The 19,266-nt window shown below is 44.5% G+C and overlaps 1 protein-coding gene across 2 annotated transcripts in view; it reads right to left on the bottom strand.

Annotated features, from left to right (window-relative positions):
* The window catches only part of LOC147100008 (NT-3 growth factor receptor-like), a 945,826-nt gene that overhangs the window by 567,713 nt on the left and 358,847 nt on the right, over positions 1-19,266 (bottom strand). For both annotated transcript variants that reach the window (XM_085968572.1, XM_085968573.1), the window contains exons 2-3: positions 11,598-11,672; positions 6,637-6,708 (exon numbers count right to left, since the gene is read on the bottom strand). In XM_085968572.1, the coding sequence (XP_085824698.1) occupies positions 6,637-6,708; positions 11,598-11,672 (147 nt within the window). The remainder of the gene's footprint in view (positions 1-6,636; positions 6,709-11,597; positions 11,673-19,266) is intronic.

Here is a 19,266-nt window from a genome sequence, read left to right as displayed (position 1 = left end):
CTTTCATTCATGGCCACCAGACATCTCAATGCACTTTACAGCCAACTAAGTACTTTTGGAGTGTAGTCACTGTTGTAATGTGGGAAACGAGGCAGCCAATTTGCGCACAGCAAGCTCCCACAAATAGCAATGTGATAATGACCAGATAATCTGTTTTTGTGATGTTGATTGAGGGATAAATATTGGCCAGGACACTGGGGATAACTTCCCCTGCTCTTCTTTGAAATAGTGCCATGGGATCTTTTACATCCACCTGAGAGAGCAGACAGGGCCTGCACTGGAGTCTCAGCCTAGATTTTATGTGCTCAAGTCCCTGGAGTGGGACTTGAACCCACAACCTTCATAAACTCAGTAGACGAGTGTGCTACCCACTGAGCCACAGCTGACGGGTTAGGCACATAACATACCCGCGCCAAATATGGGCAGGCATATTTGAACACAGGCATATGAAGGACATCTATGTGGCCCTGTTACCCAGTGTTGCTATGGGTCACGGCGGCTGGGTGGGAGTTAACATTTTTTAAAAGGCCAGTTTTGGCAAAGCAATCAATTGCAGAACGTCACAGAAGCCAGCATAATGAAAGAGTGGCAGCTTTAAAAATCTTTAGTACCTGTTTCTCCACCCCCCTCCCCCCAAACCAACTGGGACCAGCGATTAATCCCCTCCCCCAGCTGAGGTGGGACTTCCACTGGTGCTGTAAATGTTTTAATGGGCCAGTAATTCCGGTCCCAACGCGTGAGTACAGACGGGGTACTCACGCGTGGGCCCGTTGGAAGTGCCGGATTTCAGCATGCACAGTGCATGTGCGGGAAACCGGCATTTCCTGTCCTCTGAACCAAGGGGTTCAGAGGACGAATGCGTGCGTGCAGGAGTCTGCGCGTGCGCGCTGAAATTCCTTTTTTTCCACAGGTTTGCGCGTGTGTAAGGGCCTCTCCTTTTTACGAATGTAAAAAGGAGACGTAAGGACTTCATTCTTTAAGGTAAGTGGTCTATTACTTAAAATTATAACATTTTTTCCACAGCTTTATTGTTTTTAAGGACTTTACAGTAAGGTGAGTGTAGTTTTAGGCCCGATTTTTTTTTAAATTATTTTTTTCAAAAATTTGATTAATTGTTTAAAATAGTTTTTTAAAGTTATTTATAGTTTATTTAATTATTGGGATGTTTTTTAAAATTTTATTTAAAGTTAAACTAGTCTTTTGGGCGCCCGTACTTTTCATGAGTTTGACAGTTCTTACTATCAAACTCATGAATGAAGTTTCCCCTCCCCTGATTGGCTGCACAGTGCTCACCTGATATCAGCCGGCACATCGCACTAACTACGCCGCTGGATCAGGCAAGCACAGCGCGCCGACATCTGAACCGGGCCAGTGACAGGAATTCCAAGCAGGCCCAGGCTTCAGATGTCGGCGCGCCGGGTGAGTGCACATCGGGGGCTTGCACGCGCGGCAAGCACCTGATCCTAATTTCTGGGCCATTGTATCTTACCCAAGAAGTGGATCGGGGTCAGGGCAGCCAGCAATGGGTGAGCAGTAGTCCCCAGTTATATTTCCGCTGGCGGAATGCGACCACAGGAAATACACACCCGTTCTGTTTACACATTTACTAAGCAATTAACATTGATAAAAGTGGAACATAAATATTAATTTTAGGTGCAATCTAAATCATAGGTTTCAGCTGGGTTTCCCAGACCCGAGGGAGCTGCAGTGTCATCAGATTTCTGCTTGTCTGTCAACAGATTGCCATCGGTTTTTTTTTCTGTATTTGTTACTAGGCTGTTATTTATTAATAAACATGCTATTACATTAGCATTATTATTTTCCTTTGGGTAACTGACACTGTCTTTCATGAGTTAAGGCAATATTTGCAGAGACCCAATTCCACTTGCACTTTTTAACCATAATTCGCCACTAATTGGCATCACTTTGGGCAATCCCAACAGGAGAGGCCTCGAGGGGATTAAATGTGGGGATGGAACTCTTGCTGTGGTAGGAGCGCCACTCAGACAGGACTGAGAGACACACGCAGGCGATGTTCCCTCTGAAATTTTCTGGAGGAAGCGACATTAAAAAGGAAAGGAAAGGCTTGCATTTCTATAGCACCTTTCATGACCACCAGACATCTCAAAGCACAGCAAGCTCCCACAAATAGCAATGTGATAATGACCAGATAATCTGTTTTTGTTATGTTGATTGAGGGATAAATATTGGCCAGGACACCGGGGATAACTCTCCCTGCTCTTCTTTGAAATAGCGCCATGGGATCTTTTACATCCACCTGAGAGAGCAGACAGGGCCTCGGTTTGGCGTATCATCTGAAAGACGGCACCTCCGGCAGTGCAGCACTCCCTCAGCACTGCACTGGAGTCTCAGCCTAGATTTTATGTGCTCAAGTCCCTGGAGTGGGACTTGAACCCACAACCTTCATAAACTCAGAGACAAGTGTGCTACCCACTGAGCCACAGCTGACGGGTTACTTTAAAAAATTTTTGCACGGTATGCGGCTCTGGCCACGCACGCGCGGTATTTGAAAGCTTGTGAGCGGCCTGCGTGGTACCTTCAAGATTGCTGCGTGCCCGCGCGCATCTTAAAGGGAACATTGCACTCAGGGTGATACAGGGGCACATCAGCAACCCGTGTCACACCAGGCTTCAGAGTTCTTGGTAGGGGTTAAGAGAAAGTAATTTTGTGCCCAACACCTTCAACTCTCATCTTCATGACATAATATTCAACACACAGAAAAAACTGTGAAAGCTAGTTATATTTTTTTTGGCATGTTTAAGCATGTCTTTCAGCTAATTAATTCTTAAAGTGTTCATCAACAATCTGTTGTGCGAACTGCAGAAAGTTCCTGTTACACATGTGTGTTTAGGATGTTGCCCAGTGCATCTGCCAAACTCTACACTGTACAGGTGCTTGGTGCACCTGGTTCACATTATACAGTACAGGTACTGCATGTACCTGATTAACCCCATACTGTACAGGTACTGCATGTCCCACTCTAGAGACTTGAGCACAAAAATCTAGGCTGACATTCCAGTGCAGTACTGAGGGAGTGCTGCACTGTCGGAAGTGCCGTCTTTCAAATGAGACGTTAAACCGAGGCCCCGTCTGCTCTCTCAGGTGGGCATAAAAGATGCCACGGCCACTATTTCGAAGAAGAGCAGGGAAGTTATCCCTGGTGTCCTGGCCAATATTTATCCCTCAATCAACATCACTAAAATAGATGATCTGGTCATTATCACATTGCCGTTTGTGGGAGCTTGCTGTGTGCAAATTGGCTGCTGTGTTTCCTGCATTACAACAGTGACTACACTTCAAAAAGTACTTCATTGGCTGTAAAGCGCTTTTTGAGATGTCCGGTGGTCATGAAAGGTGCTATATAAATGCAAGTCTTTCTTTCTTTGTGGGTGCATCTGGGTGATTGCATACTGTTAACATCTACCAGCCCATAGCAATCTTATCTGCAATCTGTTGTCTATTTCTTTCCCAGTAGCCGTAGAAATGCTAGTTATTGGTCCCACCTTGGTCATAGAACCAGCATCTACATCCAATCCTTCCGATGATGCACGAGCAAGCTGGCTGCCAAATTCCAATGAAGATACCATCTAACTAGTAGAAAGTGGTGTATATAAGAAACATTCACTTATCAGTCCAGGGACAAAGCATTAGCATCCTGCTTAGTGTTTGGGGGACTCGAATGCCAATTCAGGGTTAAGTGAAGTCCTATGAGGTCAAATTTGCACAAACGTACATCTCCACTTTAGTTGAAATTGCTCCTCTTTTGTCCCGATTATACTGCAGCCAGAAAGCACGTGTAGCCTCTGCACCAAACAGACAATTGAAATCTGAGGCCCTGTAGGACTCGTTATCTGAGGATAAATGTCTATCCTGGAAGGTGTAGTGAGCTTTGTCAGCCTCACAGGTTACAGAAAGTGGAATTGTACAGCCCACGTTGAGTGCCTCGGCTTCAGTCCCTCGTATTTTGACAGATAATTAATTTCATTGTTTGAACTGATCAGAGACAGGTTCCAGATTAACAGAGGGAATGACAGAGCTTGATGGATTGTGGAGCGCAAATTATAAATCATGACCTCATCGCAAAAAGAACAATTGTGTTGTACAATGTTCAATCAAAGAAAGCCTGATAATATCACACACAGATAATTTTCTACCCGTGTGTATGGAACAGTAATACAACACAGCCTTGACAAATGGCTCATGGCTTGCTCCCATATCCTGATCTTTGACGGTATTCAACACATGAGCATTGGCTAACGGATCACCAAGAGCGGTATTGGGCTGTTCCCAATGCATGCGTGATCCGATGATGCCTCGACCAGAAGGCACAGACTTTGCATCAATTCCACCATTAAAGAACTGACAGAAATGCACTTCAAGGAAATATGGTTTCATTCCGTTTGAGATTTTTGGGCGAAAAATGGAGTCATGCCGCGATATTCCCCCTTGCGCCCGCTGGGGATCGGGAGTGCCGGTAAAAGAGCCTGGCACTCAAGAGAAGTAGCGAGCTCATGGAGCACAGCCGGCAATCCGCCGGGGGGGGGGGGGGCGGCGGGTCAGGAGGCTGGGGACGGGAGCGGAGGCAGGTTCTGGCAGGCAGCCAGCAACAAAAATGGCCGCCCGGCACCTCGCCTTTAAATTGAGCCGCCCCGGCCACAGGTAGGCCCCCCTGACTCCGTCGGACATAGCGTCTGGTGGTAAGTCAGGAGGCGCTACTGAAGATCGCGGCTGAGGTAAGAGCGGGGCACTGCGCACGGCAATGACGTCATCACCGGCAGCGCAGCAACGTGGGGCACGAATAGTTAGCGCCGCCGCTAACCTCCTGCTGAATTTCGCAGCAGGCGTTGGTGGCGCCGCACCTGGGTGCTTGTTGCTTTGCGCCCCGTTAACACCCTTGGGAGGCGCAAAGCAACCAAATTTTTCCCCTTTTATATTTTGTGTTTTTATTGCTTGTAAGCATTTATTTTTTTCCCTGCTCCATTACACATCTGAGGAACATAGGAACAGGAGGAGGCCATTTAGCCCCTCGAGCCTATTCCACCATTCAATGAGATTATGGTTGGTCTGTGACCTAACTCCATATACCCGCCTTTGGCCCATATCTCTTCATACCTTTAGTTAATAAAAATCTATCAATTTCCAATTTAAAATTAACCATTGGCCTAGCATCAATTGCCATTTGCAGAAGAGAGTTCCAAACTTCGACCACCCTTTGTGTGTAGAAGTATTTCTTAATTTCACTCCTGAAAGGTCTGGCTCTAATTTTTAGATTATGCCCCCTAGTCCTAGAATCCCCAACCAGCGGAAATAGTTTCTCTCTATCTACCCTATCTGTTCCCCTTAATATCTTGAAAATACCGATCAGATCACCCCCTAACCTTCTAAATTCTAGGAAATACAACCCTAATTTATCCTTCCTAAGGTGTTTCTAAACAAGAAGTGACCAGACGACCTGCTTCCTGTGTCACATTGTGATTACCCCCCTCCGCCCCAGAATCCATCCCGACTTCCCCAAATCCAGCAACCCCAGGCCCTGCCTTTGCCTTCTCCTGTCCAGGGACTCTACAAAACCCTAGCCTACCATAATATAACAAGACAGTTGAGTTTCTACAGCAATTAAGATGTTTTTCCAATAACGCAAGGCATTTGAAACAGAACAAATCTCTTTCTGTGCCTGTCTTCTCAGGTGACACAGGCGACAGCAGACTAGCATAGCCACTGCGTCCACATAAAGTGTGAAGTCCTCTGGTGACAGACAGGCATTCCACTCACATACCGCAGTACTTGGCTGCCACAATGGGAAACTAAAGCATTTTGGCCAGGAGCACATTTTCACCAATAACAGGAGCTGTGAACGGATGACTTGGCAAGGGGAAATCGTGGCCATTGTTGGTGTAGTTAGAGAGGAAGATCTGGAGTCTTTCTAACGCGAGTCCTGACCTGGAAGATGTACGTGCAGGAGGGGAAAAAAAAATTCTGTTTCACAGCATCGCCCTCACCTTACTGAATACATAATTTTAGAAAATTAAATCTACCTGATCTTTCCTTTGCAATTAACAGTCACTTCCCTTCGTCAAGCGTCAAGGTAATGTCTCAATGTAAGTTCCTCACAGGATAAAATTCACAACATTTTTCCTCATCCTTGCTGACTAATTAGTGTTATTGCAAAAAAACAGAAGGCAATCAACATTTGGCTTTTGAAATTCAGGCTGAACATTTCTCTGGCAGAGACGTGAAATGTTCACATCATCATAACCTTTCTTATGAAACTGCAGATGCTTGTGGATTATCTCTCAGTGAGAGTTGCCTCTGTTGTTCATAAATAAACAAGATTCCATTATCTCACACTAGCATTTTTTTTTTAACATAGTGCAAAAACAAGCTTGCGGAACCTCCAAGGTCCTTTCTCCATAAATCTTTCTGAGCTTGTTCAAACTCCTGCGCATCAGAAGGATGTTAATTTAACCAAAAGAAATAAGCTTCTAGGCCATTGACGTTTTAGATCTCTCGAGTAATAGATTGTAGAACAGCCTAATCTTTATTACCTCCGCATCTGAATTTAAACATGCGACTCTTAACCCTCTATAAACCCAATTTAAGCTCGGCATGACTTACATGTAGTGCAGGTGAGGATTTTTGGCAAATGCTCGGGGAGCGATCGACCGAAGTCCTGAATTTATGATTGTCCTGGAAATGAGAACAAATGCAGGAGGTTACAAGCTCTGCGTGTTCATAACTGTGATTTATTGCACACCTGATCAGATGGGTGGATTGGATAAACCCTCACTTCATGGTCGTTTGTATTCTGTACAAATTAAACGTCGACGGTGACAGTAAGACAACCAACAAAAAAAAAGCTTCAACATTTATTAAAAATGAAAAGTACCTTTTGATGCGTTCAGATCAAAGAGATGAATACATTCTTTGTTCAGTTTTTCTCCTGCTACTTTTCACAGACAGGTATCTTAGGTTAATATTAGTACACATTGCACATTGTGTCATACAGCTGAAATGAGCCATCAAGCACTCTCAGTGAAAACCAGGGAAGTGGGGCCCAAGTTGAATCTGGTGCATCTCATAATGCAGCAGACACGTTGCTAATCTAATATTCTCTACAATCACTGCAGGTGTAGCGATTCGTGTTCATCTAGGTAGGTATTGGATTAATTGCCTACTAAATAATCGAGTTCGACTTCAGGAGAACAATAAATAAGTTCTTTAATGCAGGAAACAGATGGAATACAGCGATGATACAGATGGATGCAGGAGAGCCAGCAGGTAGGTCTTGTCCCAGCGGGGACGGCACGAGGACTGAGTTCGCAGTCCTGTGGATTGCGTGATGATGTCATCACGTCCGCGTCGTGACGTCATCGCGTTGTCCGCGTTTCCCGCACTTGGGGCGTCATGTGACTCGCGACGTGACATCGTCGCGTTTGCCCGCATTTGGGGCGGTCACGCGACCCGCGTCGATACGTCGACACGTCTACCCGGCACTGAGGCTGGCCGTTGCGGCCGAAGTCGCGAGCGCGAGAGGCACCCGGCACTGTGGCTGGCCGTTGCGACCGTCAAGGGAGCGGACGGCCGAACTAGGCCGGCAGCTGACGCGTTTAGGTGCGTCACATGATGCATGACGTGACGTCAGCGCGTTAGGTCGCTTCTTAAAGGGGCAACGGCCCAAACAGGTAAGTTAAAGGGGCAACGGCCCTAACAGGTAAGTTATATACATACATAGTAAAGTTAAAGTGAATTATTATGTATAATACAAGTAAGGGACACTCGGTAGTACCACCACACAGGCAATATTTTGCAGATAGAAACCAACTTGGGCAAGCTGGAGAGAAGTATTTGCCCTTTTTTGATGATATTGAAGTATCTATGGATGGTGAGCAACTACAGATTTAAAGTAACATTAGAATTTAGCATCTTTTAGCTGCTTTTCAGTCAACTATAAGGTCTTACCCTGAAGTTATACGAGCTCACTGAAAAGCACTATCATCTCCTATACATTGACAGGTAGTTGAGCTAATTTACTGCATTGAGACTGTGAACTCTCCAGCAAATATATATATGAGATATGAACCAGCTCACAATTTAAGTCTCGGTCCAGTTACTGGAAAACTGAACTTCAAACCAAGACGTTAAGGGTAAAGTTCGGGTAGACCTGAAACTTGAGCCAGGATCTGTGCTCAGTTGGACTCTGAGTTCTGGGTCAATAAGCAGGCCTCTAGGGGAACAACAACAGGTCCTTGCCTTCTATGGAATTGTTGGATCAAGGGGAAGAACTCATCCTTTGGATGGAATGGACCAAAGTTAGAGGTCTGAGGTCTCAAGCTGTTAAAGTAAGGCTGCATTCATTAGCAGAAATCTGGTCGATGCCTTCAGCTCTTGAGAATAATTCTTATGTTTAAGATGCATTTAAAGATTTTTAGCCAAAGATTTCCAGCATGACCTAATGCTTTTCTCAAACCTGACTTGACTTAAGAACTGAAAACAAAGGGAGCACAAGAGGACTAATTGGTAGCTCTTTCAGAGAGGCACGAGGTGCCGAATGGCCTCCTTCTGTGCAGTATGTTTCTACGATTCTAAGAGGTCCAATAAAGACAGGGCCTTCTGTTGCTTTAGTCCCCTCATCCTCCCATTGTCTTCAATTGAAACATTCAAATAGGTATGTTACAGTGATGAACATTCCCCAGGAAGCAAACAGTGGTCTCGCTCAATGGGAATTACTGAGATAGGATTTGAAGTAGAGAATTGAGCAGAACTAAAACAGGGTGCAAAAAATAAAATACTGCAGATGCTAGAAATCTGAAAATAAAAACAGGAAAAGCTGGAAGCACTCAGCAGGTCAGGCAGCATCCATTGGAAAAACAGCAGCCAACATTTCAAGCCACTGGCCCTTCCTCATGGCAAGAAGATATTACAGATGAGCAGCATTTAAAAAGGAACACAACGTGAAAAAGTGGAAAAATATAGACACACAGGAAAAGAAATGGAATGACCTGCGAAGTGTTTGGGTGGAGGACAGGAGGTGTTTGAATGGCAGATGTGATGCTAACAGGAGACAAATGCAGGAATGATGAGCGAAATCAAAGAAATGGAAGACATATACCAGACAATGTGAATAGCTTCATTGCCTCTATTAAACGTTCAACCACACTGTGTCGTCAGTTACATTGTATGTATCACACTGTGTCATCGGTTACATTGTGTGTATCACACCGTGTCATCGGTTACATTGTGTATCACACCGTGTTGTCGGTTACAGTGTGTGTATCACACCGTGTTGTCAGTTACATTGTGTGTATCGCACCGTGTTGTCAGTTACAGTGTGTGTATCACACCGTGTTGTCAGTTACATTGTGTGTATCACACCGTGTCATCAGTTACATTGTGTGTATCACACCGTGTCGTCGGTTACATTGTGTGTATTGCACTGTGTTGTCAGTTACATTGTGTGTATCACATCGTGTCGTCGGTTACATTGTGTGTATCGCACCGTGTCTTCAGTTACATTGGCCCAGAAATTCGGGTCTCCACGGGTGAGTACGCACGGGGTACTCACCCGTAGGCCGAATGGAAGTGCGGGTTTTCTGCATGCACTGCGCATGCGCGGGAAACCGGCACTTCCGATCCTCTGAACGAAGGGGCTCAGAGGTCGAACGCGCGCGCAGGGGAGGCTGCGCGTGCGCTTTGAACTTAGTTTTTTTTTTACAGGTTTTCCCGGGAGGGTAAGCCTGCAGGATTTACACATTTAAAAAGCAGGCGTAAGGCCTGCTTTTTGCAAGGTAAGTGGTCAATTAATTAAAATTAAAACATTTTTTCCACAGGTTTATTATTTTTAAATACTTTAAAGCAAGGTAAGTTTATTTTTAGCCCCGTTAGAATATAAAATTATTTTTTTCAAAAATTTAAATTATTGTTTAAAATAGTTATTTAATGTAATTTATAGTTTATTTAAAAAGTGTGATTTAAAAAAAAAATTATTTGAAGGTTTAGTGCTATTCTGGGGCCCGTAGTATTTATAAGTTTTGAAAGGTCTTCCTATCAAACTTATGAATGGGCTTTTCCCTCCTCCGATTGGCTGCCCATGGCTCACGTGATCCCAGGGGACGCATCGCACTAACTACGCCCCTGGGACATGCAAGCACAGCGCGCCGGCAGCTGGGCCAGGCCCCGGAGCGGAATTCCACGGGGCCCTACAGCTCAACTGCCGGCACGCAAGGTAAGTGCAGGTCGGGGGCTTACACCCGCGGGAAGCCCCCGACCCGAATTTCTGGGCCATCGTCTGTATCGCACCGTGTCATCGGTTACATTGTGTATCACATTGTGTCATCAGTTACATTGTGTGCATCGCACCGTGTCGTCGGTTACATTGTGTGTATCGCACCATGTTGGCAATTGCAGTGTGTGTATCACACCGTGTTGTCAATTACATTGTGTGTATCGCACCGTGTTGGCAGTTACAGTGTGTGTATCACACCGTGTTGGCAGTTACAGTGTGTGTATCACACCATGCCATTGGTTACAGCGTGTGTATCACATTGTGTCATCGGTTACATTGTGTATCACACAGTGTCATCGGTTACATTGTGTGTATCGCACCGTGTCATCGGTTACATCATGTGTATCGCACCGTGTTGTCGGTTACATTGTGTGTATCGCACCATGTCGTCGGTTACATTGTGTGTATCACACCGTGTTGTCAGTTACATTGTATGTATCGCACCGTGTTGTCAGTTACATTGTATGTATCGCACCATGTTGTCAGTTACATTGTATGTATCGCACCGTGTTGTCAGTTACATTGTATGTATCACACCGTGTCGTCAGTTACAGTGTGTGTATCGCACCGTGTCGTCGGTTACATTGTGTATCACACAGTGTCGTCGGATACATTTTGTGTATTGCACCGTGTCATCAGTTACATTGTGTGCATCGCACCGTGTCGTCAGTTACAGTGTGTGTATCACACTGTGTTGTCGGTTACATCGTGTGTATCACACCGTGTCGTCGGTTACATTGTATGTATCACACCGTGTTGTCAGTTACATTGTGTGTATCACACCGTGTCTTCAGTTACATTGTATGTATCACACCGTGTTGTCAGTTACATTGTGTGTATCACACCGTGTCTTCAGTTACATTGTATGTATCACACCGTGTTGTCAGTTACATTGTGTGTATCACACTGTGGCTTCAGTTACAGTGTGTGTATTGCATCGTGTTGTCAGTTAAATTGTGTGTATCGCACCGTGTCGTCGGTTACATTGTTGAATCAGACACGTAAAGATTTTCAGATCTGGCTTCAAATTTAAAATGATAAATAGAATATTTACATTGAAGCCAGTTTGCTCCCTTGGAGAGGGCTCAGTAGTCCCAATATTAGAATTTATAATGGGTTTTGAAGACAGGAGTTAATGAACTCACCATCCTGTAGAGTTGATTTGAACCAGTCTCCGAGAAACCATAGAGCAGTAACTTTGACTCACAACTTTGCACGCTACTTCATTAGCAGCGAACACTATTTGACCAATGCAATCTTTTACAAAATATCTCCATGTTCCTGATTTACTTACAGATTCTGTAGTCCAATGTAAGGTTCCATGTCGAAAGCATTCAAAGTCTGAAGGCTCTTCTGGTTCTCCATGTATCTGTAAAACAGCCAATAAATAAAGAGATCAGAATGGGTCCAGTCTCAGTCCATGATTTTATGGGACAATTCCAAATTTGTGCCTTTTCTAAGTGTAACTACAGTGCACCTTAACAATCAGACTGGTGCTGTGCAGGTGAGTCCTGGCACATGCTTAGTAGTGTCAACTTTCCTGAAATAGCAGCACTTCGTAGTATTTTATCACCAGTAAAAATGGTGTAAAGAGACCGATTGTCGAAACTCCAACAAATCTACAACCTCGTTTACTGACAGAAAGCTTGATAAATTCCGACTTGTCATTGACTTTTGATTAAAATGACAAAGTTAACTGAATGCTCTCCGTGTGGGCCAGTCCTCCAGCTCTCGCTGTACATCTCCACTAATGTGTTGCCTCGGCCCTGCTTTTTCCATTATTTATTCAATTCACATTGCTCAGTGAGGCAGTTGGGTGAAAGGCTGGATCACCATCAGTTTGGGGAAGCAGTCTGATGTGCGTATTCTGGACTCTGAAATCAGAGCTGGGCTTCAGGAAGGGAATGAGAAGCCAGCAGCAATTAAATGCTTTCTGAAAGCTGAGGGAGTTACTATAGAGAGCTGCTGTCTCTTTGATGATGTTGATTGTCTCACAGACTTGGCACACTGTTACATTTGGGGAAACTTAAGAGGATATTTTGCGTGGAAACATTTTTTGATGAAGCCTCAAGAAAGATTCCGTTCTGCGGCCAACTACGGCGCAAAAATAGGAAATTATGGAGCAAGTGACCTACACCGTTAATTATGCCACTCCCTAAAATCCTGGGGCTTTTGCGCCACTCCACCATTACCCTTGCCGAAAACAGTAAGAAGGTAATTATCAAAAGTCCACTGCCATTAAAATCAATGGCGATCGCGATTTTCCTGCATTTAAGCCAGTTTTTACGCTGCTCCCACTTAGACTTAAGAATAATGGCCTAAGTGGCCTGATTTATTGCTCCAGGTTCGATATGGAGAACGGAGAGCCAAAACCAAATTGATCCGACTCTGGAGTCTCACCTGAACTAGCAGAAGAACTGCAGCTGCAACTATTATCATCGACAGCACAAAATTTCCTGGCGAACAAATGATCTCTTTATCAGGATTCAATGGGTATATAATGGATAGCGTAGCCCAGTAGTCATGCTATTCCATCCATCCACAGTCATACAAAGGCTCTGAATGTGTATATTCTAAATACGTTAATGGTACCCAGCCCTGCTTGAAATGTCCACGCTGCTAATGTTGTCAATTATCCTTTTTAACGCATGGAATTTATCTTAAACAGTTGATTAATTAGTTGACAACTATGTTTTAATACACAATGCAAAATCCATACATAGTGCAGCCTAAATCAATTGGTAGTTGTCAGCAGTGCCTGAAAAATAACACTTAATTCAAGTCTGATTCTTCTAATGATCCCTTACAATGAATTGTCTCGACAGTCAGGCACACGAAGATCAGCTTGGTCATCTGCCTTCCCTCTGTTTGAAATCTACAAATTTCCATGTGACATGGAGGAATCAGATTGCGGGGGTTAATTGTTCAAATATTTTGATCAACGGCTAACAGAACATTCATCTCTGACCAAGCATGGGTTCATACAATTCACAACCGCAGTAAATGCCCATTGATGTAAGAAAACTACTAGGCACTTGGTCTAAGCGTTAAACAAAGCTTTAATCAACTGTTTTACAACATGGAGGTCTAGTTGTGTCCTTCACTAGTTCCTGTTAAGAATGTCCTGCGCAAGCTGGGCCCGTGCCCGAGTATTTATGCTCTCCCTGGACAGCGCCACCCGTAGGCCGCTCAGTATTATTTCATAAGTCTTTCTTTCATGAATGACTGATTCATGTCACCCATATCTACTAACATTTTATCGGCAATTTAGTAACAAAGGGGGAAAAAAAACAGGCAGGTGTGAAACTACCCTGCACGTTGCTGTAAGGTTTGTGGGTGCTTGAGGTGATTAAAGAACCCGCCCAACCAGATCACATAATCAACTAAGGTAAGGGTAAGTAAGAATTGGGTTTCATTGTACTGATCCATTTAATGGACGCGTCAGTATTTAAGCCGTTCTGATGAAAGGTCATCGACCTGAAACGTCGTTTTTCTCACACCACAGATGCTGAGTTGCCACCATGTTAAATGGTAGCTTTTTACCACCATGGCAAATCACACTGTTAACGGTGTAAAGTCGCCAACTCCAGGTGGACGTACGCCTGGAGGTTTCATCACATGACCTCCCGCCTCCAGCCGTCCTGCCCAATCAAACAGCCTTTTTTCCCATTGCCCGTATTTTTACAATAAACAAATGAAAGTGTTCAAAGAAAATGAATACATTTGTTTTAATGCCCCTAGGATTTTTCTCCCTGGTTGCTCGCAACAGTGTCCAGGAGATTGATCTTTAATTCCTGGAGATTCCCGGACAATCCTGGAGGTTTGGCAACCCTATAACAGCGGGATCAATATATTGGCCATCGGCTTCGGCGCTTATGATTCGCCACCATGCTCGGTGTGGCATATTCTAACTAGAAAAATGCAGGGAAATATGGAGGACGTTAGCAATGACAAGATTGGCGCACCAGATGGCAAAGCTTATGGTGTACATCGCCAATCTCACCATCGCAGGAATATCTGGACCAATACCATGGCCTAGATTTTCTGCCTTTTTGAGAAGGGGATGCAGAGATGCGGTCTTGCACCCATTACGGGAATGTGCCCCTTTGACCTTGGCTGACCTTTTGGCATTGCAGCCATTTGAATACCGGAGACAGACTCCATGGGAACTTTGCTTCGACGCGCCTTGGGGAGATCTGCCACATCATAGGGGTGCAGGTAGCTTCTGCGGTGCCTGTGAATTGGCCGCATTTTAGAACATTTTTGCACCAAATTCTTGGGCCGATACAGTCCATTACTCTGAGAGCAACTGCACAGGTCCCAAAACCGAAAAAAAAATATTCTTCCATTCAGTGCTCGCTGCCTGGGATTAACAGAACTCCCTTATATACAGCGTGGTAGTGATGCAATGGAGGTAAATAAGTCATAGGATGTATTTTACTAACTTGCATTTATTTTCAATACACTCACCACATATTAATTTTTGACCTATGTCACCCTAGATCTGCAGAAAAATTGGGATTGGATGGAAAATCCAGCCCATGATTTCTTAATTCTCGACTGGTTTCCCTACCTCCTTCACTAAATTCCACTAAACTATCAGCCCTGTCCTTGCTGATTTCCTCTGGCTCCACATCCCCTGATGCATTCAATTCAAAATCTCAGCCTTACAAATCTCTCCATGACTTCCCTCCACCCAACCTCCTGCTGCCTTAATCCCCCGCTGTCACCCGCCGCTCTCCTGCGTTTAAACTATTGGCCCAGAAATTAGGATCGGGTGCTTGCCGCGCGTGCAAGCCCCCGATGTGCACTCACCCGGCGCGCCGACATCTGAAGCCTGGGCCTGCTTGGAATTCCTGTCACTGGCCCGGTTCAGATGTCGGCGCGCTGTGCTTACCTGATCCAGTGGCGTAGTTAGTTCGATGTGCCGGCTGGGATCAGGTGAGCACTGTGCAGCCAATCAGGGGAGGGGAAACTTCATTCACGAGTTTGATAGTAAGAACTGTCAAACTCATGAAAAGTACGGGCGCCCAAAAGACTAGTTTAACTTTAAATAAAATTTTAAAAAACATCCCAATAATTAAATAAACTATAAATAACTTTAAAAAACTATTTGAAACAATTAATCAAATTTTTGAAAAAAATATTTTTTTTAAAAATCGGGTCTAAAACTGCACTTACCTTACTGTAAAGTCCTTAAAAACAATAAAGCTGTGGAAAAAATGTTATAATTTTAAGTAATAGACCACTTACCTTAAAGAATGAAGTCCTTACGTCTCCTTTATACATTCGTAAAAAGGAGAGGCCCTTACACACGCACAAACCTGTCAAAAAGAAGGAAGCACTCTGCGCGCACGCATTGGACCTTTGAACCCCTTGGAGGAAATGCCGGTTTCCCGTGCATGCGCTGTGCATGCTGAAATCCAGCACTTCCAACGGGCCCATGCGTGAGTACCCCGTCCGTACTCACGCGTTGGGACCGGAATTACTGACCCATTATGTATCTTCCCTCCCTCCACTCAGCCATCAGTGGCACCGCCTTCAGCAACCCTGCCTCTGCATTCCGAGCGTCCCTTCCCCTCCACCTTACTACTTCTCTCCCCAACTTCAAAAGCCAACTCAGAACCTTCCTCTTTGACGGTGTCTTTGGTCACCTTCCCTGATCTCTCCCAATTCCTGCTCCTTGCCCAACTTGCGCTTTGTAATAAAAGCGTTATATCAGTTGTTATGAATTTGGGCTTTTAGGTCCAAAATCGATCAATGCATTTTCCAATTTGTCCACAGTGCAATATACATTTTAAATATTGATTATGATTGGTTATTGATAAGTTGAATTCTTTCCCATTTTTAAGTCCCGACTCAAGGTTTTCTTAGTATCATTGTCCCATCTGTAAACTTTTTGATTTGTATATTAAAATGCATGGCTCTTTTTCTATTTCTCTATAATCCAGAGATCCCCAGAGACAGGATGACAGACTAATCACAGTCTCCCACCAATCTTGCTGTGGAAGCAGCTGCTATTAGTCCTCGTTGCATGAAAGCCCCCTTGCTTCATCCTGCTCACTAACACTGACAATTTAAATAAGGTACTCATGGGCAGAGACACAACGCAAATAGGGTCTCCTAATAAGTTGGTCAAACATTGTTATCTAATATATGTGAAGCATGAGATGTAATGAGAGGACATCGTAACTGTGACCATGGATTGGCTTGGTAACCACACCTGATCTATATGGCTAGACGCACATCGGTGACAACTGATAAAGCTGAAAAAAAGAGTCAGAGTCCGAGTCCTCTAGGAACCAAGAACCAATTAGTCATTGTACTTGGTCAGTGTCTATCTAGCCTATATCTACAAGGTGATGGAATACAGTAACCCTGCTCTACAGACTGCACTGGAAGCAATTCTCTTAGCAGTGGAGTGGATGAAGATGACTGCTTCATGGCAGAGTCCACAAGGTACAGTCCCAAGATGATTTTTTTTCCAGGCTGTGAGTCCTCTACAAGGTGAGGGCTAGAACAATGTGCCAATTATTGTTAGCAGTTCAGCTGACCTCCAAGCTTATTCCAGGAACACAACAGCTGTGCCTCAACCTTCTGCATCGATTCAATAGGTTTGTTATGCAAAGCTTTACGCACAGCTTGTCCCACAACTCAGGTATGCAAAAAGCTGAAGCGCAGAGTTAACCATGAAGCTGTAACTTGCCCATTGTGTCCACAGTATAATTTGCGCCCTTAGCAACTAGAGCCATTTTAATAGGACATCTCAGTTACTGCACCACCTAATATAGAAGCTTTTTTGTTGTTTTTAAATGTAACTCAAAGGCAAGAGATGGTAAAAGCAGTTATTCTCCTTTATAGTCAAAGGGACAAAATGAAGGGTATGAGTTAATCCCCGTGTCCTTCATCATAAAGGATGTGAATAAACAGTTATCCCCAAGGCCTCATTGGTAACTCAAATCAAATCAGCAGTCAATATCCTCAGAATGAAGTTTTATGGCAGTTTGACCCCTTCAGTGCTGGATATCTATGGTATGTCTTTATGTTTCTGGTTTTGTAACAGCAAGATTAAAAGACAAAAGGGATGATGGTGCAAGGCAAAATGAGATGGCTGATTGACCTGAAATGTTAACTTTGTTTCTCTCTCCACAGATACTGCCTGACCTGCTGAGTATTTCCAGCATTTTCTGTTTTTATTTCAGATTTCCAGCATCCGCAGTATTTTGCTTTTGTAAAAGGAGGTAATAATGGGAGAAGTTAAGAAACAAAAGATGAGTCTAGATGAGGTGTAAATGGGAATGGTAGAATCATCAACAGCTGCCGTGTAAAATAAAATAGGGTCAGAGGTTATGGTCTGAAATTGTTGAACCCGATGTTGAGTCCAGAAGGCTGTAAAGTGTCTAATCGAAAGATGAGATGCTGTTCCTCAAGCTTGCGTTGAGCTTCATTGGAACAGTGTAAGAGGCCGAGGACAGAGAAGTCAGAGTAGGAGTGGAGCGGAGAATTAAAGTGTCAGGCGACCGGAAGCTCGGGGTCGCACTTGTGGACTGAACCGAGGTGTTCCGCAAAGCGGTCACCCAATCTGCGTTTGGTCTCCCCAGTGTAGAGGAGACCGCAATGTGAGCAGTGAATACAGTATACTAAATTGCAAGAAGTACAAGTAAATCGCTGTTTCACCTGGAAGGAGTGTTTGGGGCCGTGGACAGTGGAGTTTCTCTCTCCACAGATGCTGCCTGACCTGTTGAGTATTTCCAGCATTTTCTGTACTTTATTGAGGGGTATGTCAGGTTATCCCAGTGTGAGTGGGATTACTATCGAGGGGTGGGTCAGTAATTCTACCGAAACCCAGGATACCCTAAAGAGGCATAGGTCAATAATTCTACCCAAGAGCCTAAGTTCTCCTCTCAGGATGGATACAGTAATTATACCCACCCCAGGTGACCCACACCAAGTATCGTCTCAAGAGATGGGTCAATAACTCTGCCCATTCCAGGTAACTCCACCTTGCCTGTAGAGCTACTGTCATGAGAGTCACTGTGATGGGAAAACTCTGGAACTGTCAGGAACAGGTAAAAGTATTTAACAAACTATTCAGTGGGTAACCACAGAAAGGGAAGGAACATCCAGGCCCCAGGTGTTTGCCAGACTCTGGTGAATAAGTTTAGAGAATTTAGATGTACAGTTGTACAGGGCCTTGGTGAGACCTCACCTTGAGTATTGTGTGCAGTTTTGGTCACCTTACCTGAGGAAGGACGTTCTTGCCATGGAGGGAGTGCAGCGAAGATTCACCAGGCTGCTACCTGGGATGGCAGGAATGACGTATGAGGAGAGATTGTGTCGATTGGGCTTATACTCACTGGAGTTTAGAAGATTGAGAGGGGATCTCATCGAAACCTATAAAATTCTGTCAGGTCTGGACAGACTAGATGCAGGAAGGATGTTTCGGATGGCCGGGGAGTCCAGAACCAGGGGTCATAGTCTAAGGATAAGGGGTAAGCCATTTAGGACTGAAATGAGGAGGAATTTCTTCACCCAGAGAGTGGTGAACCTGTGGAATTCTCTACCACAGAAGGCAGTGGAGGCCAATTCATTAAATATATTCAAGAAAGAGTTGGATATATTTCTTGAGGCTAAAGGGATCAAGGGATATGGGGAAAAGGCAGGGACAGGGTACTGAATTTGGATGATCAGCCATGATCTCATTGAATGGCGGAGCAGGCTCGAAGGGCCGAATGGCCTACTCCTGCTCCTATCTTCTATGTTTCTATGTTTCTATGAGCCCCACCTCCCGAATTCCCTACAACCAGAGACTAAGAATAGAGATTACCAATCAAGCCAGGGCCCTCACGCATGGGGCAATTTTAACCCTACTCGCTCAGCAGAAACCTGGCGGGTGGGCAATCCAAAAGCCACCATGATCGCAACATCTGCAATTTTAAGCTGCTCTCCTGAGCAGGCAGCAA

This window comes from Somniosus microcephalus, chromosome 27 (genome assembly GCF_052327205.1).
Source record: "Somniosus microcephalus isolate GS21.2 chromosome 27, FLI_Smic_1.0, whole genome shotgun sequence".
Lineage (NCBI taxonomy): Eukaryota > Metazoa > Chordata > Chondrichthyes > Squaliformes > Somniosidae > Somniosus > Somniosus microcephalus.
Note: the sequence above shows the minus strand (reverse complement) of the source record. Positions and strands in the feature narration are given on the sequence as shown.